The sequence below is a fragment of the Syzygium oleosum genome, unplaced genomic scaffold (assembly GCF_021117445.2).
Source record: "Syzygium oleosum isolate NSW1041296 unplaced genomic scaffold, Sole_v2.1 Sole_v2.05, whole genome shotgun sequence".
NCBI classification, from domain to species: Eukaryota; Viridiplantae; Streptophyta; class Magnoliopsida; order Myrtales; family Myrtaceae; genus Syzygium; species Syzygium oleosum.
This window is the reverse complement of record NW_026607489.1, coordinates 7,952,327-7,978,184: the sequence shown is the minus strand read 5'-3', so window position 1 is coordinate 7,978,184 and position 25,858 is coordinate 7,952,327. Positions and strand designations below refer to the sequence as shown.

At 39.5% G+C, this 25,858-nt stretch overlaps 3 protein-coding genes across 5 annotated transcripts; 2 read left to right on the top strand and 1 right to left on the bottom strand.

The window, feature by feature from the left end:
- Positions 1-3,120: 3,120 nt before the first annotated feature.
- On the bottom strand, positions 3,121-6,420 carry LOC115692194 (scarecrow-like protein 1). 3 transcript variants are annotated; one of them, XM_056311541.1, is made up of 3 exons: positions 6,207-6,420; positions 5,662-5,737; positions 3,121-5,060 (listed from the first exon to the last, which is right to left on the bottom strand). In XM_056311541.1, exon 3 carries the CDS (start codon positions 4,951-4,953, stop codon positions 3,334-3,336), a length of 1,620 nt encoding a protein of 539 aa, XP_056167516.1. In that variant the 5' UTR covers positions 4,954-5,060; positions 5,662-5,737; positions 6,207-6,420; the 3' UTR covers positions 3,121-3,333. The 3 variants fall into 3 exon arrangements, with proteins under 3 accessions (XP_056167516.1, XP_056167517.1, XP_056167518.1); XM_056311542.1 differs by having other exon boundaries at positions 5,662-5,733; XM_056311543.1 differs by lacking the exon at positions 6,207-6,420 and adding an exon at positions 6,028-6,088.
- A 6,306-nt stretch (positions 6,421-12,726) lies between these two features.
- On the top strand, positions 12,727-14,648 carry LOC115692200 (transcription factor CSA-like). Its single transcript, XM_030618977.2, has 2 exons — positions 12,727-13,197; positions 13,651-14,648. Exons 1-2 carry the CDS (start codon positions 13,017-13,019, stop codon positions 14,391-14,393), a joined length of 924 nt encoding a protein of 307 aa, XP_030474837.2. The 5' UTR covers positions 12,727-13,016; the 3' UTR covers positions 14,394-14,648.
- A 6,558-nt stretch (positions 14,649-21,206) lies between these two features.
- Positions 21,207-25,514, top strand: LOC115692180 (carboxyvinyl-carboxyphosphonate phosphorylmutase, chloroplastic). Its single transcript, XM_030618944.2, is given in 8 exon segments — positions 21,207-21,832; positions 21,945-22,018; positions 23,121-23,203; positions 23,523-23,547; positions 23,645-23,664; positions 23,773-23,928; positions 24,886-24,948; positions 24,950-25,514. Coding segments are annotated over 8 exon segments (1,245 nt in total). The 5' UTR covers positions 21,207-21,326; the 3' UTR covers positions 25,268-25,514.
- Positions 25,515-25,858: the final 344 nt, after the last annotated feature.

Here is a 25,858-nt window from a genome sequence, read left to right as displayed (position 1 = left end):
GCTTTTGTTTTATCGACATGTTTAGTGTGATATTGTTGTTAGTGTGATATTGTTGGGACTCTCTTTCGACTTGGTTTTAAAGCAAGGCACGACAATGACACTGAACTTATTTTTACCTTCGCTTCTTTATGAACATGTCAGATAGGATGTGGAATATGTCAATTAGGTAACATATGATTCATCTAATCGAGATGTAAATTAGAATGTATAATTTAGACTCGATGCATCTTTCACTGAGCCTATGGTACTCTTTCCTTACCCTCGAGCCTTTGTTTTTACCATTCCATGCTTGCAGCTTTTCAAATTTCATTCTGCTTCACAGCGATGTTTTCCTTTTAGTTTGCACCCGACCTATCTTCAACAGCTTGGTTGCTATATTGCATATCAGGGTTGAGTTTCAAAACCACAATTTGAAGAATTTGAAGTTGTATGAAGTACCGACCAAGTCGTTGGTTGGAATAGTGGCCGATACCGAAACTTGAAGCCCGACAATGACAAATTTAGTTATTCCACTGAATTGTCGCCAATACCAAATGCAACATAACCAAAGTAACTAATCCATCATGCCCAGAAATATTGAAGCAATGAAATAATGCAATTGCAATCATTCTTTGCTGAACAGAAAATCATGAATCCCTTCTGATAAGTTTCTAAACAATTACCAAAAGTCCTACTCAGTTTCTTAGTGCGTCAGTTTGAACAATGAGAATTGCGTACTTTTGCTGCAAATAAATGACCTGAACTTAATCCATTTCAATAGATCAGGACCCTACCAATAATATCCTAAGTCATACCGTATATTACGCCTTGGTCAAATGAATTTTACTCGAACACAGACTTTTTTATGCACACCAGAATCGTTCCTGGAAATTCCAACATTATTTTCTTGCGACTGCTGGTTGGTTCATGCTCTTGATGGTTTCAATCATTACCTGACAGGAGGGCATGGCCTTCTCACGTTTTTACATGACTTGATAGTCTGTCCCCTCATGAGCTATTTAAACCGATTCTCGGGTTTATTTTCCAGCCACAACAAAACGACAAAATGCTGTCGAATGTTGTTGTTCGAGTAATGTGGCTTCCTCAAATCTCATGCATTCCGAAACAGGCAAGCTTTGTAAGCAATATGTTGTTCAGCTCAATATCAACAAACGCCACCAATACTGAGAATGTCCTTGTACACCCGTAGCCAACTCTGTGGGTCCATTGCCAATTGTGCCATGGTCGCTCTCGCCTTCCCAATTCAATTCACCACCTCAGGTGTACCCACGATGCAGAATTTCATCGCACAAGTCTCTCGTTACTTCACAACTAATGGAATGGAACAGCAAGTGATAAGGGTTTATGTGGAAGACCTCCGTTCATAAATTGGACAGCTAGTGTGAGAGATGTAAAACTTGACGAAGGACGTGGCCTTAGACTTGCTAAGTCAAAGGTTTACTCCCAACATTCGCCGTTGATTATCTTATCCTTGCTAGACCTGAATTCTCTCGTGTGTGCAGGTAAAGCATCTGACGGAGTTTTGCCTAGCATGTCCATAACAACGTGATCTCTCTTGTACAGCAGAAAAGAGAGAACAGAGAAAATAGCGATAATGCTTGAGCAGGGCAATTATTGTAGATTTAAGCCCTCATCCAAAACTATTGTCCTCATGAAATGGCAATATGAATGTGAAGGGGCTCATTTTGATCTTATAGCTGATTTGGGGCATGTGGTCCTCAGTTAAACAATTTGTGCAATCAGTCATTGTAGTATGGTTTTTAAGATTATGATGAACACGAATGCAGTACTGCGGTTCTGTTTTCTGTAGGTCTTCTCAGATGAAGTGATTGTACCACTATCACGCCGTGTCTGCAATCTCTTTACTAAGCATCAAAAACTCGAGTATCGACGTGATTACCAACCATTACCTGCCGGTTGTCCCAATAGAGCTTCAAAAAGAGGGAAGATTTCTTTAAAGGGGTACATCTATGCATGTTTCACTCAACAGGTGAACTCTGTCTTCTCTGCTCTGTTTTCAACATACTATGATAGGTACAAAGCATCATTCATCTTTTGCAATTTGCTGTAACGTATCATCATTAAGTTGAGCATTATTATCCAGTAGAAAGTGATTTGTACAGCTCTTATTTGCATCCCTGCAGATCGCCACATCCAAAAACTGTTCAGTGCTCTGGGAATGAATTGGTGCGGAATCACCTGAAAAAGACTAGATCACTCTCCTTAAAGCTTTGCTTGTCCTCTTGGTTTGTAAAAAAATTGATTAAGTTTGCGGAATTGGCGATGGATAAATCCAAATTATTCTTGCTTGATTCATTTTAGCTTTTAATGCACACCGAAATCGGATCAAACTAGCAAATCTCAGCTTTAAAGAAACATCAAATATGCACCAGTTACCTTGAAAGTTTCTTATGCATGAGATAAAACAAGGCAAGTCATCAAGCATATCTTTGTCCATGTACAAGGTACGATGGGAAATCAATTGCAACAGCGCATGTAACATCAACGAGGCAAAGATCCTACTATTCCTCTTTTTCAAACACTAATTGAAGGTTGCATTCTCTTCTCGGCAAAGATCCTTCTGTACCTGTTTTGTTTGGTCTGGCTATAATTAATTGCTCCGACGACTCTCTCTTATTTGAAGTTTGATGTGCCAAGAAATAACGGAATAAAATACGTGAAATCACAACTCAAACCAATCCATGCATTTTTGGAGGATACTGGACCTGCCGGCGTAGGAAGAGATTGAATCCACTTAAATAGACCATATCAGAGAACTTGTTATTTTCACACGGACTGAACTGATGACAAGTGCTGATACCAAGTTCAGGACATACACTCATTCTACATGACATGGTGATGGGCCTAAATCCTCGTCCCAATACAGAATTTCAAACCATCCGCACCATGGTCATTGTCTCCATAAGGAGCAGGAAGTATATAATTTAACAACAATGCCAAGGCTTTAGTGTGCATAACATGTGTGTGGTCTGTCCATAAGCGAAGGTTAGTATCTGGACAAAAATAAATAAACAAGCCAATGGTTCCAGATATCCTGTAGCAAAAGATTGCGATTACACAACTAAACTTAGAAATGAGCGAGAAGCAAAGTTGAAGACATGCCGAAATAAGGAGCTTCGCATACTAAATCGCCTTTCAAGTTTTAGTCAGAAAACGTATTACAAGACAGATTTAATCAAATAAATTCACGTATCAGGTGCATCGGATCCCGAAACAAAGAAGTGGAAAGTTACATTACACGTAAGCATAAATATTTATCATCCAGCCACTTGGGTTCCTAATCTATCAGTAGTTAGATGAATAAAGATTATTTCACCTCCATGCTGAAGCAACGATCAAGCTCTTATCTTCCCATCCAAAATGAAGTGCACCCATATCATCTTTTATCTTATACCTCTCGGAATACTGCCTAATGAGGTTGATGATAGATTCCGTGACGCTTTCGCTCATTGGACATGAAGTAAATCCAGCCATCATCATTCTCGCTCTCCACTTCCCTGCAACTTCATATCTCTCTATCCTCTCCTCGCCCTCGCATGCCACGATGTTAATAATATCACGCGCTAAACACTGGCGTTCCACATTTATCCTGTCCTGGCTCTCCCTAGGCAAAGTGGCATCAAGAGAATCAAAGACTGCAGAGTAGTAACTATAGGCCTCCCCGAATCTCGCTAAGAAGGGAGCAGTGTTTGTGTTCATATTTTGCTCAACAACAGTTATGAGCTTTGGATTTAAGCTCTTAACCATGCGGAGAAGCTGGTCCCGCTCATTGATAGTGGAAACACTCTCATCGGGCATGTGGTGGAGCTGAAAAGCAAAGTTCACAACTAGTGCTTCTCTGGGTTGTGGGTCTAGCATGGCCGGGGTGACGAGAGGCGTCCTTGAAGCTACTGCTCTGAACTTAAATGGTACGTTAAGGGCTTCTGCCAATTTTACAAGCCTTTGGCCAATATGTTTCAAGCCCCCAACAGGGCGCTGGACCGACTCCGGATCATCCACCCCTGTCAACCTCAGGTGAGGCGGTTGACCTGGTAGAGTTGCAAGTGTCTGTATGAGAGTGATGTATTGACTCCCTTGGTTTATGTCAAAGTCAACTATATGAACCCTTTTTTCACCCTTAAATGCTTCTATAATCGCTCCATTTGCTGCCATGAACCCAAATCTAAAACACGGACAAACTTCAAACAAAATTTGCATAGCTGCAAGCCGGTCAGAAGATGGGGGCTCTTTGCATTTTAAGGCTTTGTAAAGAAATTTTCCAGAAGCACCCATCCGAGCAGCGAGCCCTTCCACCATGTAGGCCGCGATTCTCTGAGGTGGGTCCCCTTGAATGGAAACAATCTGTCGCACCTTATCTATGATAATGGACGCTTCTCTGACGTTTCCTTCAGAAATTGCAGTAGCACAATCAAAAAGCAACTGTTTCGGGGTGCGTGATGGCGGCTGTGATACTTCTCTGTTGGTGCTAATGCTGCTGAGGTTGGAATCAGACGACGAGGATGCTTTGGGGGAGTCATGTGAAGTGATCTGAACTTGGTCAACCCATTGACCATCAACATACATGTCATCCTCCTCTTCATCACCACCATCATCGAGCAGTGCCCTTTCAAGCTCTTGAAGCTTCAACCTCATTTTATCTTCATCGCATTCTACACAATCCAGACTTTGACCATCCATGAGTTCTGATTCCGAAGTGCTAAATGGGTTTTCAGTATTAATGGAGGATCCCCGGGTGTGATATAAATTTCTTGAAACACCATAGCTGGATGGGTTAATCGTATCTTCAGATGGAGAGTCGATGAAATACTTAGGGTCATAATCCTCTCCACTGTAGGATTCGGAAACATACATCATCTGGTGCTTTTTGGAGCCTAACATTTCCGAACTTGCATAGGGAGTAGCGGATAACTCTGCGGACCTAATTAAAGACATGAATCTGTCCCTTCAATACAAGTATCTCTGTGGTTGAAACTGATCCCGAGGATTAATGTCAGCCAAATTTATAAGGTGTCACTGTTTCTGTCTCCTTCAAATCTCCCCTACGTTCTGCATATGTCAAACATGGCATTCAACTGTTGTCAGACTCAATCACATCTTTAGCACAACACGCCCACGCACACGAGCTCCAGAAAGCTCAAAAGTAAGGGATGCAGATTCAACCTCTAAGAGTTTATGAGAAAGCAATCATGATTCATGTTACAAGAAAGAACGACAGCTAAACTTTTGCAGAACATCCAGGTTCAAAGTTCTTTTACCCCAAAGAGCGTAGTGCTGCAACCTAACTACCCCACTCGACCTAAGTCCTCTGGCCTCATTAACAACTAATCAGATCAAGAAGTGAGGAGATAAAGATATAGCATCCAACAAAGAACAGCATCAACATAGTAGGGCTAGTTCCTAATTGGTTGATTGTGAAAATTCAAGGAAGTTAGAGCTTTCATCTGTCTACTACAAGAGAAAGTCAAAGGGAAATAAACATGAAACAGATGCCTGAGTTAAATAATCTGTGCAGGGCAATTGAAACAAGAGAGTGATTATGCCAACCAACAAGTAATTTGGGGACAAATCAAGAAACCCAAAAAGAGATCTACGTTTATCTTGTCACGGGATTCAGAGAAACTACAGATTTGAGAAGGAAACATGTAGTACCTGAGCAGAGAAACAAGTCCACAAGATCACTACACTCCAAACTCTGCAATTCCCAGCTGAAACCTGTCTAAGAGATGAGCATGGCTTTCAGAGAGAGAGAGAGAGAGAGAGAGAGAGAGAGAGAGAGAGAAAGAGAGAGAGAGGAAAACATGGGTTTTTGACCACTGGCAACGCGGAGCAAAAGGAAGCAAATTGCTTCTTTACCTTGTCTCCTCATGAAGAAGAAATTATACAAGAAGCCTGTGGGATCAGGCAGGTTGACAAAGAAGAAAGCACATATAGCAAACGAACATAAAGAATCAAGATAGCACACATAAACAAAAGGAAAATAAAGAATCAAGATAGTTGACAACTCACTTATTAATAATTAAATTGTCCAGCTTTCAAAACCCAGATAAGCTTAGAGAGAGAGAGAGAGAGAAATTGGTTGAGGGGATTCGAGCTTAAGCAAATCGCCAATCTGAACTTAATAAATATTCCAAAAAAAAGATCAAACTTTCTGGAAATTTGAGCAAGCATGTTTTCAAGAGACTCACCCCCGGATATTTTTCATTCAACAGAACCTTCCCATCTGCGAGTTGGCTTTGCTTTTCTTGGTATCTCTGCCTCTCTCTCTCTCTCTCTCTCTCTTTAAAAATCTTGAAAGTTCGCACCAAACTTGTCTGACTATCTTGACACGCTTTCGCAGCAAGAAAAGCAGCGAGTGGGCCTGCCCCTGGTGATCATGCTATGTTCCTAACATTCGCCTTTTGACCTTTAAAGCTCCATCGTAGAAGGCTCCAAAAAAGCATTGGGTATTCAAAGTAGTGGTGGTGGTGGCGAGTCTGCTGACCAAGGTTGGGACTGTACGAATACTGGGCTGGTGGGGCATCTCGTGGGACGATTGTACGGTGATGGTGGAAGATGGCATCGAAGTTGGATGGTGGAAAACCAAGTGCAATGTAGATCAGCCCGAATGGGTAGTGGATGTGGCTGTAAATTTCGTAGTCCCCCCCGCCACTAACACATGATGGAATCATTCAATTCGAAGACGAAGTCATGATGGACTTCGTAATGGTATCCTAGGACATAGACAGCCTAAGGAAGGGTATTGGATCTCACTCGATGTGCGAATACGGGTGACTCGAACGCGGAAAAGTTTCCGCCCATTAGCTTTTCTGTAATCTCACGCGTTTAGTATGGTGAAAATGATCGGTCGACCGAAAATCATTTACAATCAAAGAAAATATGTATGCTTAAAGTAAGGAATAATAGCTTAGAAGGGTATTGGATCTCACTCGGTGTGTAAAGACACGTGACTCGAGCACGGAAAAGTTTCCATGAATTAGCTTGTATTCTCACGCGTTTGGTAAGGTGAAAATAATCGTTTGACGGAAAATCATTTACAGTAAAAAAAAGGTGCATGCGTAAAATTAGGAATATGAATTCCCTGACTTGAAAAAGGGAGAACGTTTCTATGGAGAAAAAATGAAATCGTTTTCAAGGAAAAATGCTTATTTTTCATTTGTTTATTGGTTTCGGGGAAAGTGACTTCCTTCTTACCGGAATAGAAAGTCATTTTCTCCCAATCTAAGTTTGTTATTTTCGATATATGAAAAATGATTTCCGTAAATCGATTAGCTTTTCGTCATTCAAATATCGGAAAGTTGGAACTAGAAATTGTTTCCCTTATGTTTGTTTGAGTGAAAGAATTTTTTACAAATTAAATTTCTAGACTTTCACGCATTTGATTTACTGAAAATAATCGGTCAACGGAGAACCATTTATGATTAAAAAATTATACATGCTTTAATTAGGGAAATGGATTCCCTAAACTAAAGAGGAGAATACATTTTCCCAAAAAATGATTTTCCGATAATCATTGAAGTTTTCCCTAAAACAAACACACTCAGATAACAAATAACATGAAGCTTTTAACTTAATCCTGAGTACTTCGACTGGTATGATGTCTTCTATCAATCGTGCATTATTCTAATCTTCACGGGCATCTCCAGCCATTGGAATAAGCAGCTGCATACATCATCAGCACTGTATTTTAATCATCCCTCCTTCTGTCTTGAACCACCGGTGCCAATTGCTGTCATGGATCACGAGGATTTCTCGCTGATCACTATGAGAGAATTTGGTTGCGTGCCCTTGCACCTATCCTACTAGGACACAATGTGTTGATCCAAGTTTGTCTTAGCAATTGACGTACATGGATTTTACTAAGCTTTTAAGAAGTCCCTTGAACGGCTGATGTCGCGCCAAGTGATTTTGGAGAGGCCTCTTGCACAATGTCCTCTCACTGGGGAGATTACCGAGGACGAGCACAAAACTAGCCTGCAACATATTTGGTTGGATCCATTTTCAATCGAAAGTTTTAGCTAATATGTTATGCGTCGATTTGAGTAGCATTAATCACTCCGTATTACACCACGTTCTTGATCAAGGACTTCTTTGGTCTAATATCCTCACAAGTGCGCATTTAAAAATCCCCCCCTCGCATGTGAGCGTCTTGTGTTAGGGGCCTGCCTCCTTTTAATTCAAGTATCCTTTCGCCCCACCAATTAATCTTATTTTAAATCTCCATCTTGGGAGTGACCCATTAATTAACTATCGGCTTTGATACCACTTGTTGAGTCGACACGGCAGAAGTTCGATACCCTTCGTCCACGAAGAGCACCATATGAGACCTCAAGTTTGAGGCCGCCAGTATGTTCAATTAGACTCATCTTTCCTCCAGATCCGAAATCTATGAGCGATGAACTTGTTTTTGCCTAAACCCGGGCACATGCATTTTAAAAGGACTAAACCAAACCAAGTTAGCGGATTGCTCAACGAAAGAAGAAATCTCTAACCCCTAGTGTGAATGGAATCGAAGGATGTCATGATCATCAACGAAAAGAGAACCAAAAAGAAATTATATTTTCAAGAATAATGGGGTTTGCGACAAGTGGAATTTAGGGTAAAATCATTTCCGCTCTCGTTTTCTCATTTCTAATCATTCATGTCTTAGTCATTCTTACCTTATCTTATCCAAAGTTTGGACCTTTCGGACCGGAGCACTCCATCAATAGCATACGAAAAATCGATAAATTAAAAAGATAGAAGAAGCATGGGAAGGAGAAATTTGATCTTTCGGTTGCTTTCAGTTCCAAGTCATTGTCCATAATACTAGGAAAACAAATTTTCTAGTGACCCTAGGTGGAATTAATCATGAGAAACGGTTTGAACGTATGTTGAATCTGCGGGATAAACCTATTTATACTTGGCTAATTCAATCATGAACTTTTTGATTTTGTCGATTTAGTCATAAGCTTTTTGATGATTTGCCAATGTAACTGTTTCGGTCAGTTTTGATCGGAAATCGCTGGCATGACCTCCATGTCAGCGATTCGTGCAAATGATTTTGGCCAAAATTGGTCGGAAAAACTATATTGACAAATCATCAAAAGGTTTATAAAATTGAAAAGTGTAAGATTAAATTGGCCGCCGTATAATATGTTGAGAACTTTTTGGATAATTTTTCCAACTAAATTGGATCTACATTTTAAATTAGGCTAGCTTCTTCTAAGCTTACGTGATGGGCTGTTGGGCTGCGCACGTTTAACAACAGTAGTTTTGCACTTGGGCTTAGAGCTAACCTAATCAGGCCCATAACATAAGAAGCTGCCCCTAATGTACCCTATTTGTTTAACTCAAGATGTTATTTGTACCTTTGTAGATATTATAATCCGCGGATTCATATTATATTCGGACTTAAAATGAATCGCGCTCGAGCTTAACTTACATAAACTGGTATTTATTGGCGTGACCAGCTCAATTAAAGGTTATGGCGATTTTTCTTGTAGATATCTTATATGATACAGGAAAATTAACGCATTTAATATCATACTCATCTAATGTCGAGTCACTATTTTTCAAGTCATTTATGTACTTTCGAAATTATCATATGAGAAGCCATTGGGGTTTCTCTCATGGAAAAGTAGGTTATTTGTTATATTTGGTATGCAAAATGTCAATATAAGCAAGTGGAGTCTCGAACTAATTAGAGAAACTGCTGATAATCTTTTATGCCACTTTCCAAACATTCGTTAAGAGCAGTTTATTTCAAACATCTTTTGACTACCGAAACATATAATTCTGGGAAAAGGTAATAGTATTTGTCTGCTCAAGTACCGATTATTTATTCTTTTAGTAGCTAGTTAATTTGAGAAAAATGGGTGGTTGAAAAAACTGAGGTGACTTGTGGGTGAATTGGTAATATCAAGAATATAAACCGGGTCAAATTTTATGTTTTTGGGCCAAAATCGAGTAGGTGTGAATTGTTTACTTTGTCTCATCACCTTTGAGTCAAAGAAGAACTTGCCAAACGTGCTACAATAGATTCAAACTCGAAAATAGAAAAAAAAACAAAACTATAGTCATCACGGGTGGAGGAAGTAATGTCACGTTTTCAACCCATTGAAATCAAGTTTCCATTGCATAGAAAATGCCAAAAAAACGTACCTAAACTTTCATCTATACGCCGCTTACGTATCTCTTTCAAAGCCGCTTACGTATCTCTATTTTTTACGGTACGTATCGACACCCTCGATTTAGTGAAATTGTCCTTCCATTTATAATTGTGCCATTTATTTTTCGAACATGCCATCACCTTTCTCACAGTCACAACCATGCCCTTAAAAGTAGAGGTGTGTTTTTTGTATTGGGGGGGAAAATTCAAGTATGTTTTGATATTTTCCCTATATATATATACCTTTCAACAGAAAGAATGGAGTTGCTTAAACAACGGTTAGGTTAATATATAAACAACTAAAGCGGACATAGTCTTTCTTTTTCCTAACAATAATTGTTTGGGGCTTTTTCTGCTCCCTTGGTGCCAAGTTAGCATCACGTGTTACTTTCTATCACATATGTAGTGCCATGTCATTAACTAATTAAAAGTTTAGTTAGAATGGCTGACTGAAGGATTTATTTGCACAAATAGAAAAAAAAAGGATTTGATTGCACAAAATGAAACTTAGAGGACTAAATCATACAAATTATAAAAGTTAAACGACTTGATTGAACAAATTTAAAGTTATAAAGCCAAATTGAACAAACTCTGAAATTCAAAGAATTAAATATGTACTTAACCCTCTATTTCACAACGAGAAAATCTACAATTTTCGATAGATAAATTCTGCTCACTATGAATATTCGAAGATGCAAACCAAAACATGGATAAAGTGACCAAAATATGAGATAGTTTCACTTGATGGTAGAGGGAATCAAACTTGTGCCATGTCTTTAGTATATGTACCCATTTCCGTTCCTCAACTACTAAATGAACCGCACGGGGTTCAATTAATAAGATGCGTTTGAATATATAAATAATGCTCTCATCTAGTTTAGTTTTACTTTTTTAAGTAAATTGATAGTGGTATCACAACGTCAACCACAGTTCTAAACGATCAGATTTCGTGCAAAGGTCATTTTCCAGTTCAAAAGATTTAGATAAATATAACAAAGCAAGAGGAACAGCATTTTAGGGAGAATAGGACAATTGACCAATATTTCGTAGATTCAATGTCCAATTGGAAAAATTTTCTCCGAAACAATTACGTTTTCGGGAGCACACAAAATGACATCTTAACGAAAAATAAATGTAAGATCGAAAAGCCGTCAGATATGTTTATTGTTTCTAAGGAAGGAAAAACAGAAATTAATTGAAATAATCCATCGCTTTATCAATTAACAAGCATATATAACCATTCAAACCCTAATTCCAGATAACACAAAAGTAATCATTCCAAATTTTTAAAAATATCGTTAAATCCATTTTTTAAAGAAGAAAACCAAACACCACCTAAATAACCATGGTCTTGGAGGCCTCCATGGGCTTGACTGGTAGAGAGCATTTTTCCTTATTTTCATTATTCACGGATTTTCCATCAATATAAACAACCAGAAGTGCAAATAATGACACAATAAGAGGCGATTTGGCATTATAAAGCGTTCATCAAAGTCATCTTCAACTTTAAACACTTAAATTGCCTGATATACAAAGAGAAAATGCATCATCCTTTAAGGATAAAACTCTCACTCGACAATTCTAGCAACAGAAGATTATTATGCTGCCCTAAAAAACTATCTTAACTTGGCAATTCAAGAAAGTATCATGCATGACCACAGGCCAAAGCAAATACCTTAAGAAGCATAGCATAAACATGGCAAGATATAGAATCGTTTCCATCAGAGAGAGAGAGAGAGAGAGAGAGAGAGAGAGAGAGAGAGAGAGAGAGAGAGAGAGAGAGAGAGAGAGTTATCATCACCTTTAATTAGCATACCATGATAATCCACTAGCAACATCTATCTTAGTATATGCAGGTGACAACTAAGGACTCATCAAAGTTTCCTTCAAAGGTGCTTGATACAGGCTTTTCTGATTCAGCGTTCCATATGAACGGTCTGCAATTGGAAGCATGAGGTGCTAAAGATGGCAAGCTGGTTTTTGTTGGGTATTTTTGATATGGTAAGCTTTGAGCTGTATTTACTTCTTCTGAGGCAAACTACTTAGAACTCAATTGAACACAAATAGTGCTCATGGCGTCAGACTATCAACTACCACTCTAAAAGGACAATGCATAGAATTAATGAATATCTAGATATGGACAGATATGGCATCCATTAAATTTTCGTAACAACATAAATAGTAGGTAATATTCAATCAAATCTCAACAACCATTTGAGTTCATATGCGTTAATGTGGATATTGTTAAGCAAATCTCGAGAGAACTTCCTCGTTTTGGCTCTCCATTTACACTTATTGGTGGGGAAAGTAATTAAAAGGAACAATGAAAAGAAAAAAAATCTCAACCCACCAAGTGCTATAAATTTAGGGCTCCATCTTAATGAAAGGAATTAGGAAAGCGGTCTTCGCACTAGGAGAAATGTCTCTTTTAGAGAAAACAGACCTAGAAAACTCATGCTCAAATCACTATTTAGGTTCTTGATTTAACATAGCACCATTGTCTGAGAGAGAGAGAGAGAGAGAGAGAGAGAGAGAGAGAGAGAGAGAGAGAGAGAGAGAGAGAGAGATGAGATGAGAGAAAATTAGTTCATGGGCTGCTGACATAAAAGAAAGGGTCAGTGGTTCTACAGTTATTAACGCATAGGCTTGATTTGTCTTGCAAAACCAACAAAAGTGACTTCTCATCCACAACCCTAAACCAACCCACTTTCTTTATTTTTCCGCTGGTCAAGAATTCTTCTTCTGTTCTCTCCCTACATATCTTCTTCAGGGCTTCTCTTCATCACTCTTTGGCTCTATAGAAGTTCCGGCGGTTTGTAATTCAGCGCTACTCGGAACGGATAGATCGATGGACAATTCCGGAGCTAACAAATTGGGCGGTGGCGGTGGTGTTGGTTCTGGAGATGAGGGCAAAGTTTGCACTCGCGGACACTGGAGACCTGCTGAGGATGAAAAACTCCGGCACCTTGTTGAGCAATATGGAGCGCATAATTGGAACGCGATAGCCGAAAAGCTTCAAGGAAGATCAGGTATATCAAATTCTGTATCTAATGAATTTTCTCTTGAAAAGATCATACCTTTTAGGTTTGGTGATTGGATAATATCATTTTCACTCCTTACTGTCGAATAACCACTTTGGACCAACTTCAGCATTCTTTTTGAGCATCTTAAATTCTCCGAACAAGGGAACATATGAACTAACCAATCAGAAACTTAATGATAAAATGATCGGAAATAAATCGACTGCATCTCAAATTTTCTCATCCTTTTTCCAAATGTGTGCATATGTACCATTACTACCAATTATGTTTTGAAGTTTTGTGCTATCAGATTGATTGATATTTGAGAGAAAAGGGTTAAGATCATAAGAGTACTTGTTTTGGAAAGTCAAGGCCCTGCACATATATTGTTCATTTATTGTATAGAATAAACTAAATTGTTAAACTTTACGGGGGGGGTTCATGGCTCATTGTCTTAAATAGGCAAGAGTTGCAGATTGAGGTGGTTCAATCAGCTGGACCCGAGAATCAACAGAAGGCCTTTCACGGAGGACGAAGAAGAACGGCTTTTGGCAGCGCATCGCATTCATGGAAACAGGTGGGCACTGATAGCTCGACTGTTTCCGGGTCGAACCGATAACGCCGTGAAGAATCACTGGCATGTCATAATGGCCAGAAAGCAAAGGGAAGAATCAAGGTCATTGCCTAGTTACAAGAGGAGTTACCAAGATTCTCTCATTGACTTCAAGGGTTTGCATGGTATTGGGAAATCGGCATTTGTTGTGGAGCCTAACTCTAATTATGCATTGGAAAAGAAGAAAGATAGACATTTCGATTCTTCTTTGCTTTCTTGGAAATTTGCCCCATCTGTGTCAGCGGCGATGGCTACGACAGCATCGTCCATGGTGGAATTCGCCCGAGGAGAAAAGAGAGACTATGGCGCTTCTGGGTTTGGTAATCGCATTAGTGAGAGCTATCAATCCTTGAACAATAATTTGCCAAGTTATGGTGCACTCGCCCGTCCGAATTACACAAGTACCCTGAAGTATCCGAGACATGGAAATGACTATGAAGCAACTTGGATAATCGGAAAAGATGACAGCGATCTCCGTGACAGTTTGGCAAACGCGAATACGATGGCTTCTGGGCAAGGAGAAGGAAATGAATCCATCGTGCGCAAGAATGTTCCCTTCATTGATTTTCTTGGTGTAGGAATCACATCTTGATGATTATATGACTGAAATTAGTTGCAGCTCCTAGCTAAATTATGACGGTTTTGTTTCTTCATTGAAAACATTACGTAGATGAGAGCCTTACTCTGTCTTTCGAAGTCATTTTCTGTGTAGCATGGAAAGGAATAGGGCAGCTTAGTGCTGGAGAACATTATACTGTAATACTTTTATTTTTGGCATGCTGTTCCTGGAAAAATATCACATTTCAGTTTAATTTAGAGCAATGGGGAAAATAAATTATTTCTTTCAGTGTTTTCCACCATTTTGGCCAAAATTCATGACGACGTACGAGCTTCTTTGTTTGTCCATTTGAATGTCCTTGCTTAAGTATGATACTTTTTGTCCTATTATAATGAAGGCATATATCATCAAAGTGCTCAACACCCAAAACTAAATTAGGAAGGCCAAGTCTTCTGACTTAAATAATCTGAAGAGCTTCAAATAAGAACATCTCTCTTTCTTTCTCAAGAATTCCATTAGGAGAAAAAAATGGGAAGTTCGAATGGAAAATAATTAAAGATGTTGCTTCTTTAGAGTTTAGATATGTGCCTGCATTAGGTGGAGGTTTCCTTTCAAGTGGTTAGCATCTGTATTACCCTATTTTGCTTATGAATAATGGAGAGTTCGTGGTCAAGAACAGAAAAAAGAAAAATCAAGGTCGAGAGCAGTTACATACTAGCAACTTTGGTTTATGTATGTACTGCTAACTGCTAAGACAACATTAACGACCCCCTCAAAGTCTGCCATTTTGTTTATGTTGGATTTGGACAATATCAGGTGCAAACCCATGATTGGTCGACTTGACCCGACGGACCGAATCAAATAACTAATCGCACAAGATACTTGTTATTCGATTTGGAGTCTTTTTTTTTTTTTTTTGGGTCCGTCCATTCCATTCGGAGTCTGGATAATAGCAAATGATGGGATTTTGAGGAGATATAAAGTTCTATCTCAACTCAAATTCCTTCCCAACATCCCCAACAATCTTATCTCTTACTTTATAACGTGGTCCTTAAGGACGCAAATATAAAAGTGTCCGCATCGACATTCGTGCACAAGAGAGGTTTTAGACGCTGTCAAAGATTTTGCTTTTGCCACCAAAGTCTTGTTTGATAAGACGTGTGATTTTATAGTTAGTAGAGAGACCAATTCAGTATGTGGACAGGTATGTGAAAATGTCCTATGCTTTGCTATGAGAAGGCTTACAAAAAGTTAACAGCACCACGGCTCTCATAATTTTCTATAAACATGAAATTCCAATTTTTTTTAGAACTGTTGAAGTACATTTATGAATTTCAGAAAATTCCCCAGTAAAATATATTGCCAGACATATTAAATCCTATGGATATTATTTCATACTGTGTTATTTCTTAGGAAAGCTAGTTTCTTGTTAGATTATGATAGCTAAATTTCTTGTTACGTCCTTTTAGATACATGTTGTTTAGATATAAATACCTCTTAATTGCAACAAATTGAAAGGTTAGGTTATTGAGTAAAGGTGGTAGCCCTCGAGTATTTTCTCTCTCATTTCTTCCATTTCTACCCTAACATTGACACCATTACCGTTCATCGTTCCAAGTCCTTTGTTTTTGGTCCACCGATTTTCATCCTTGAGAAAAGCCACAACCAAACGTCTTGAAGAGTAGCACCACCATCCTTTGCTTGTCGCGTCGCAAATCTGCTTTGGTTGTCTCCGAGTGCATCTCTATATTGTGAGTAGTTGGTCTCTCCGTCGTTGTCAAGGGTAGTTGCCGTTTCCAGCGGCCTTGTTGGTCTTTTGCCCGGCATCCTTGTACTAGTGATGCCTACCGAAAGTCGAGCTTTTCAGGTCTCTATATTCATTCCGTTGTTCATCCTTCTCAATGATGGTCTTTGGTTCTGCTTCTCTATCAAAATCAAGCTACTAATCCTCAGACTTCCCAATTTAATCAACAGTTAACAATGTCTAAGAGCGTTGGAGTCTAGCAAACCTTCATCGAGCAGCCAAAATTGATCATCGTGAGGTAATGCGGTTTAGTTCATTGCAATGCAAGTTAGTTTTCCACACGGTTTTATGAAGGTTGTGTGAGAAAGACATGCCCTCATCAAATCCAATGATGATATAGATTACGTTCAATTTGTCATGTAAGGTATAATTGTCATTGTTTAAAATTCGATTCGATGTATCCACATCACTTATCTAGTATAAGCGGTGCTTTGGTTGCAGACTTTGAAAGAAAGTTGCACTTATCTTCGTGGAAGTACATTTATGGATATTAGAAAATTCTCTGTGATTTGATAGAGATATCATTCGATATTAGAGTTATTATTTGATTTTTTTTTGTTTTTTTTATCAAGTGCTAGTTTATTTGTTAGAATAGGGATAATGATACAAATAGTCCTTGGATTTTGGTTCAATGTGCAATGTGATCCTTTAATTTTTAATTTGTTCAATGTAATCAATGAACTTTAGCTTAATGTTCAATATGGTCCCTAAACTTCTAATTTATTCAATATGGTCCCTGTACTTTTTGGTACATGTTCAATGTAGTCCTTGAACTATATGCAAATATTCAATGTAGTCCTTCCATTAATTCAAGTTCAGGGACTACATTAAACATGTACCAAAAGTTCAGGGACAATATTAAACAAATTAAAAGTACAGGGACCACATTGCGTATTAGGTCAAAGTTCAGGGATTGTTTGTGTAATTTTCCCATTAGATTAAAATAGCTAATTTATTTGTTAGATTATATTTTTTTTCTTTCCTATACATAGAGTTCAGATATAACTACCCTTGATTGTAACTTCAAAAAGTTATCTTATTGAGTAAAGATGTAACCTTTGAGTATTTTCCCTCTCCCTTTCTCTTAAAGATCCTAGTATATTTACAGATTGTTTGGCCTTTTAGTGTGTGTATGTGTATGTGTGTATATATATAAGTTATAACCATACATATCTGTATAACTATCATTGCTTATGCTTGCCAGGCAGGTACATTTATGACACAAGACAATAGACATTCATAGATGTATCTCAACCCACATGATGCCGCGAATGTGAAATAACTTTCATCCAATAATAGCAAAGATGTAAAAGTAGTCAATAGTAAGAAAAAAAGGGCAATTTTATTGAAAATTTGATATATCCAAGTCCGACATATGGAAAGTACAAATTTACACATCGTTTTGCGAACATTTTTCAATGTGTTTGGTCTGAAATTATAACGAGGATGGTGTATGGCATGTCAATTTCAAATTTCTGCGCATATCTCATTTTGGGTTTGGAGTTCTCAAGCGAGTCATCTCATCCCCGTGTGGTTCGGAAATTCTTATGTTATCCATACGTGGTATTCGCAATATGTGAAGAAGCATAACGTGACGTGATATTGCTGGAGAAAAACACTATTTGGATGAAATATTGTCTGAATAACTGATTGTCTTTTCTATACGCAGCCTCGTGCATTTTCGTAGTAGATAAGTATCTAATTTGGTACGCCAAGAGTACGACATTCTCATCCACCCGCGTCAATAGTTGAGTGTCCCTTATTGAAGAAGAGGTGGGTTCCTAAACAGGTTCAAAAGATTCAGTCTCAGCAGGTTGGTGTTCTTGTCAGTGATCGAAAGTTGGTTCTCCTAAGACTCTTGACTCGTGATGATGATAATTTATAATAAGTTTTCGTTGCTCTTGCGAATGATGAGAATGTAGAGGTTGGAAATGTTTCTTCTGATGATTTGCCTGAGCTAGTTGGTGATGTTGTTATGGCTTCTATGGAGGATGTTTTGGTGGACTCTTCATCTAGGCTTAAGCAGATGAGAGCTGCTGCTAAATCTGCTCAAGAGATGTTTAAGCCGATAACTCAACCTCAGTGGGGGCAAGAAGGGTCGAGGTAATGTGAATGCTGAGTTGAAGAAACTGTCTGGAAAAACCAGCAGTCATTTTTTTTTTGTCATGAAAATCCTCTCATGGAACCTGAGGGGCTTTAATAAGCCCATAAGCATAGAGAAAGAATTAATTGTTCGACAAACCAATGTGCAGCCTTCATGTATTTTGAAAACTAGAGTTAAAGAAGCAAATGCCTCTCACAATGTGTCTTCTAGATTTGCTGGGTAGTCTTGTTTCACTACTATTTGAACTGTCCCTCTGGCAGAATATGGATCTTGCATTACCCTTCTATACATGTAAGTGTTCTTGAACACAGTGATTAGTTTATCCACTGCTTGGTGAAATATCATGATTATCCCTTCTATTTACTGCCATTAATGCTGTTAATCATGTTGGGAAGAGGCAAGCTCTGTAGAACCAACTCACTGGGTTGGCAAGGAGTGTGCCTATTCCTTGCTTCTTGGCTGGAGACTGTAAGACTATCCTTGATCCAAGCAAGTAATGCTGATTTACTAATATTCCTGATTTGGATTGTTTTAAGGAGTTCTTGTTATATGCAGAGATTCAGAATTTGACTTCGACAGCACATTTCTTCATCTGGACTGATCCTAGGACTGAAAGTTTTGGTGCTTGAGAGCTTGATTGAGCTCTGGTGAATGAGGCTTGGGTTCAGCGACTCCCTCACTATAATGCTCATTTTCTTGATCCTACTGTCTCAGATCATTGTCCTGAACTCATTAAGATGTTCCCTGATGATTACCACCCTTCCAAAACTTTTAAGTTTATTATTTTTGGAGTAAACATCCTGAATTTATGAAGATTATTCAGGATGCTTGGAAGTGCATAAATCCAGCTATCCCATGGCAATCCTTTATGAAAAGCTAAGGAATGTTAAGAAGGTTTCAAAGGATTTGAACAGGCAATATTTTGATCAGGTTTCACTCCAAGTTGAAGATGCTCATACCCATCGGTCTCCCTTACAACAATCGATTCTTAATAGCAATCCTGATGATGTGCTTCTATCTGAAGACTTTAATGCTGGAGCTCGTGTTTTGAAAATTAAAGCAGATGAGGAGTCTTTTCTACGACAGCAATCTAGTATCACTTGGCTTAAGCTAGGTGATCGTAACACTAGCTATTTTTACAAAGTTGAAAAGGTGAGGAAATCCAGTAATTCTCTGAGACTGCTGTCTAAGGTACTAAGGTCATGAGACATAGAAATATAGTTGTTGTGGCTGTTGATTTGTACAAGAATTTGCCGGGAAAATCTACTCCTATCTCTGGATTACAAGAGCTGCTTAATCTTACAGAGTTACAGATGTCTGCAGAGCAGCAACATTCTGTATCTTATCCTGACACAGCTCTAGAAGTTAAGGATGTTTTATGGCTAATGAGTGGGGATAAACCTCCTGATCCTGATGGATTTTCAGCCCAATTTTACAAGGATGCTTGGTCTATTGTGGGGCGTGATTTCTCCTCTGCTATCTTGGATTTCTTCAATACATCCAAGCTGCCACAAAGGGTCAGCACTACTGCCATTACTCCAGTCACAAAGGGCCAGAATGCTTCGAGGATGACCAACATCACCTGCAAGTGCATAACTAAGGTGTTGGCTAATAGGTAGAAGAAAATGCTTCCTGCATTTATTAATACTAATCAATTATGTGCATAGCAGATAATGTGCTTTTAGCACATGAACTTGTAAAGAATTACCACAGACAACGGATTTCTCCTTGAGGGATGATAAAGGCTGACTTGATGAAGGCTCTCGATTCAGTTAGTTGGAATTTCTTGTATGTTTGTGTGGGAATCTATTCAGGTTCCTACTCATTTCATTTCTTGGACTGGGGTCTGCATATTTTCATCATACTTCTCTGTATCTCCTAATGGAGGGTTTGAAGGATTCTTTAAAGGAGGGAAAGGGTTGAGATCCTCTGTCACCTTGCTTGTTATAGCCACGAAGGCATTCTCTAGAATGATTGACTAGTCTGCAGCTCAAGGTAGAATTAATATCATCTTTGTTGCTCAAAGGTGAAGCTAATGTGTAATCTTGGCAGATGATGTTATGATCCTTTGTAAATAAGGAGTCTTTAGATGAGATTCTATCACCGTTTCAAAAGTTTCAAGCTATGTCTCATTTGAAACTCAACCCTAGAAAAAACTGAATTATTTCTTGTAGGCTGTAATGAATCTAATATTGCTGATATGATGTATCTAAGTGGGTTTTACAGGGGTTCTCTGCCTGTGAGGTACCTTGGTCTTCCCTTAATCTCAGGGAGCCTTAGTGATAGAGAGTGTAAGCCCCTTGTTGAGAAGATCGCTGCAAGAATGAGCACCTGGACTTCTAACCACTTGTCATATACTAGTAGACTTGAACTCTCAAGCTGTGGTCTATACAGTAGTTAACTATTACTGGCATCAAATCTTTTCTCCCTCAAAAGACGATCATATAATCGTGGAAAGAAAGAGTGCCGCTTATCTAAGGGCGGGCCAAATTGACTCAGCAGGAGGTGCAAAGATGACCTGGGATGCATGCCAAAATGTGAACTTTGGCATCAGGCAGTTAGCACTTTGAAATCTTGCATGCATTCTTTAAAACCTCTAGAAATTGTCGCTGCAGGCTGTTCTATACGAGTTGCCTGGACATCTCACTATCTTCTTGGTGAGGTCTCCATTGGACAGCTCAACCAAAGGGAGATAATACCTATTCTTGGGGGAAAATTCTGGAAGATAGGCATTACTTGAAACCTCATGTTCCTTTTCTCATTGGTAATGGTAAATCTCCGAATCTCATTGTCTGAAGCATATCCTGCTAGAGCCATTTATGGTTCTGGGATCCCTTCGTATGCCAAAGATGAAACCACTATTGAGGGGGACAACTTGTTTTGGCCTCCTTGCTCGTTCCGGTTCTGTAAATTCAGACATCGTTGCATTCATAGGTTCAAAAGGTGGTAACTTTACGCCGGTTGATGATTGGAACTTGGTCAGGATTCATAGACCTGAGGTTTCTTGGTGCAAGTTGATTTGGGTTGATCCAAATGTTCCCGAATTCTCTTTCATTCCATGGTGGGTAATCCTCAACAAGTTGCAAAATCTACTCGTGAGGTTATGAAGATGAGTTTAGTAGACGGTGTTTGTCGGACTTGGTTTGGTTACACTTGTCGCCGCACCGCATGCTTGTACCTTGTCCATATCCAAAGCGCTTCACACGCGTTGTCGTGTGTTTCTTTCCGAAACGAAAAACCACTCTTTTGCTCCCACTTCTTCACTCCATCCCGTGATTCGGAAATGTCTGCGGCGATTATGGCGGCTCACCGGACCGGCCTGCCACTCCACTACTCCACGTCCAGGCCGAGGCTCCCGCGGAGGCCGGCCAATCCGACGGTCGGGATGGCGCGGCGGACGCGCGTGCACCGGCTGATAGAGGATCAGGGCGTCGTCCTGATGCCCGGTTGCTACGACGCGCTCTCCGCCGCGATCGTCCAGAAGGCGGGCTTCGCCGCCGGCTTCATCTCCGGCTACGCCCTCTCCGCGTCGCTCCTCGGCAAGCCCGACTTCGGTCTCTTGACGTGAGCTCAGCTCCTTAGCTTGTGATTCTCCGCTCTTGCATGTGAAGTGGGTTGTGAGTTTGCGATGCTAAAGTTGGATTCTTTGAGCTCTGTTTCTTCTGAATGTCTTCAGGCCACCGGAAATGGCCGCGACTGCGAGGTCGGTCTGCGCGGCGGCTCCGTTGATACCGATAATTGCGGACGCAGGTGAAATTGCAGGCTCATTTGTCACATAACTTAGAGAATTTGCCTTTTACAGCTGATTCCCCTGATATTGATTTGCTGAGAACTGCGCCACTTGATTTGCATTTAGCATGGAATGCTGATTGCGAAATGCATGTTTGTAGGATACTTTGTTTATATGTAGATGGAGATGTTAAGAACTTGTTGAAGAGGACAAACTACCAAGAAAAATGCTTTAAAAGCATAATAGAATAGAGACAGCCCAAGAGCATGATTTGCATTTTCTCCGTAACATTTTCCTTCACGATCAAGCCGATGCAGCGAGATAATCTTAGCACATGCTAACTAAGCGATGGATGAAAAATATGAACCAGGAGAGAAGAGGAACCGGATAATTGACCTGCCTAGTAGAATACTTTTATAATAGAATTTCGATTCGGTATTTGACTAAGTGGTTCTTGAGCATTAAAAAAGCATGGACAACTCAAGAAATAACATAAGACAAATAACTGCCAAAGTGCTTTACTTGTTGTCCATCTGCTGGGCGGCGGATGATGAGTCCAGCTATGAATGAGAGGGAAGCAGATGTCAGCAAGGAAACAGAAAATTTTTGCAGTGACATCTCTCGACTTGCGTAATGACATTTCCTATGGTTTGACATCTTTTCCATTTTCAAGAAATATAGCAGGATAACCGGACATAGTTCTGTGGTTGTTTTCAGCAGGAGATCGACTCCGTAATCCTCCAAAATCACGGGAACATTTATACGAATCTCTGTTTGCCCCCAATTTGCATGTCACTATGCTCATCGTCATATCTGGGTTTTTGGAACTTTCAAAAGTGTAGACTACACATTCAGTTCTGAGTTGCAAATGCATGAAGTGGTGAATAAGAAGAAAGAGATGAAGAAGATCTGGTGAGTACTGCTGCGCTGTTGCAGGGGAGGGGAAAGCTACGAGAGTTCTGTTTTGTGTGCATACTTTGGGAATGAGAAATGTTGCTGAATTTTAAATTTTTCATTTTACTACTGTCTGAACGGTTCTCATTGAATCTTTCTCTTTTTTTTTGGTATTTGGCTCTTTTAATTATGAGTTTTACCCATAAAAGAAGATTATCATTATTGTAGATACTGGAGGTGGAAATGCTCTGAATGTTCAAAGGACTGTGAAAGACTTGATAGCAGCAGGAGCTGCTGGCTGTTTTCTAGAGGTACTAGTTTCAGCTGAGAGAGATGTAACGCTGCTCCTTATACAAAGCTCTCAGCCTTTGCTTTTAATTACTCACTACATAAGCGCTAAAGTTCTAGTATGAACTACGAAGTCCCAAATTGTAAATTAGTCAAGTTTGATCCTATCTTTCGGTTTCAGATATGTTGAATTTTATTCAGTTGAACAGCCTGTGAAAGAAGTTATCACATGTATACACCTTGTTAGCAAATTCTGGGTGAATTGTCATTTCTTGAGTAAGTTGTTCCTGAGTTCTGTTTGACAACTGTTCATCTACTGATTTCAAATTACTTCCTCTTCAGGATCAAGCATGGCCAAAGAAGTGTGGTAAGATTATCTCTTTCTCATGGAGCTCAGGCACATGTCCTTTCTTCCCTCTTTATGTTTAGCATGCTGATAAGTATCATTATCATTGTCATTTCAGGGCATATGCGTGGTAAGCAGGTACAGAAGTCTGCCCTTGGTGAATTTGAGCTGCGATTTTCTCTTTCCACACTTAGGAACATAGAAACACGTAAAACTGCGATTTCTCTCGAACAGCCTCATTTATAGGTCATACCAGCTGAGGAGCATGCTGCTAAAATAGCATCTGCAAGGGATGCTATTGGGAATTCTGACTTCTTCCTCGTGGCTAGGACCGATGCACGTGCAACATCAGCCAAAACTGGCCTGTCTGATGCCATTGCAAGGGTTAATCTTTACATGGAGGTACTGGTTGACAATCCTCTGCTTCTTTGTCATGGTCTACCATTGAATGAGGCTTCTGTTTGTTGTGAAACAGAAATACTGATCTAAGTGGGAGTCACATGGTCATCCTGCTGAGACACAGGTTTACAGTCAATATGCGGAGCTCTTTCTTGACATTATTAAAGTATTCAAGTGATGACTAGATGTTCAACCCAAAGTTAAATCACAAGAAATAAACATTTTGGCATCTTATGTATTGGTACATCTTCACTTTTTCATTCTATACCTTCATTCCCCAGAAACTCATGCAGCTTCTGCCATAATTCAAGTGTAGATCATATCATATGACTTCTTAGTTTGTGTTCCATTTGCCTCTCCTTGAACCCTTGCGCTCTGGACACCCATTATCACCCATTATCTCCAATACTGCTCTCTGCAACATAAGGAATTCAGCGATTAAGCTTATTGATGGAACATCCTGGGGAAGTCATATTTTTAGACTGGTTGTGAATGTGGCTTGTGAAGTCAAAATTAGAGCTTTTTCAGTTGGAACTGGGGTGATTGAGCTCACTTGTTTACTTCGGGCAGGGATACAATTGCTCTTCACGAAAATTACATGTCCAAGATCTTTTGGTTGTTTACCTGATGGCTAGAATCGTCAAGACATTTGCTGTCTAATGCTCTGTCTGAAGAAGGAAAAGGAAAGAAAATATGAGCAACTTATCTTATCTTAACCATTCGAGTGTTTGCATGATGATTTCTGTCAAATTTTCATTTTACCATGTGAATCCAATAATCTTTTCTTAGCATTCGCAGGATGGTCAAGCTGTTTGGATAATGTTTATTGGTTCTTTCATGACTCTACAAGATGGAGCATAGTGTTTCCTCCTAAAGCATTGATAGAATTTCGTTTGAAATGAATAATTGAAAACATTTTCTTGGTTTCTTAACTTGTGTTGATTATTGTAAAACTTGCAGGCAGGAGCTGATGCATGCTTTGTGGAGGCACCAAGGGATGACGATGAGCTCAAGGAGATAGGTCAAGGAGATAGGACGACATACGAAAGGCTACAGAGTATGCAATATGATTGGAGGTGGAGTCACACCATTGCACACTCCCAAGGAGCTGAAAGAGATGGGCTTTCATTTGATCATGCACCTGCTCACGGCGCTCTATGCTTCAGCGCGCACCGTTGTCGATGTCCTCAAGTCCTTCAAAGAGAAGGGAACTACAAGAGCTGACCTCGACAAGATGGCTACATTTGAGGAATTTAACCAGTTGGTCAGCTTGGAGTCCTGGTTTGAGCTTGAACCACGGTATTCGAATTTAAGGAGTGCTGTTGGAGTAAATTCACGGTAATTGCGAAAGCCGAAAGTAATAAAACTATGTGCGGCTACTTTTGAATTCCAATTCCAGTTTCCCTTAGTTAGATGGACACAGTAATTCTACTAATTAGTGGAGCAATAGCCAATTTCCAGTCTTTAAACATGTAATGACCCACGTGTTTGCATGATAGATGCACCACTTAGAGGGTGTTGGACTCTTCTCAATATGAATGCTTTTGCTATGCTATTGCCAAGTAATTACATATAAATTTTTTTAAGTCTGTCTGTCTCTCTAATGACCGAACAACCCAAAATCGACAACCTATTATAAGTGTTTTCAGCATATGGGTTTGATCCTAAAAGACTAAACCTCGAAAATCCGCCTGTAAAGATTATAAATGGGATCAGAATATTGCACGAATCACGTGCACAATTCAACACAATCCATAATGTTTGTGTGAATTTACGTTGCCACTAGTCATTAACAATTCTGCATTGATCCTGTAGTTTAGGTAGCGAGTTGCATCCAATTAAGCTGGCTCAAGATAGGGGTACTTCACCAGATGACTTAAGGCAAGCGCCTTCCTTCAAATAAAATCAAAAGATAAATCATTTAGATGATAGG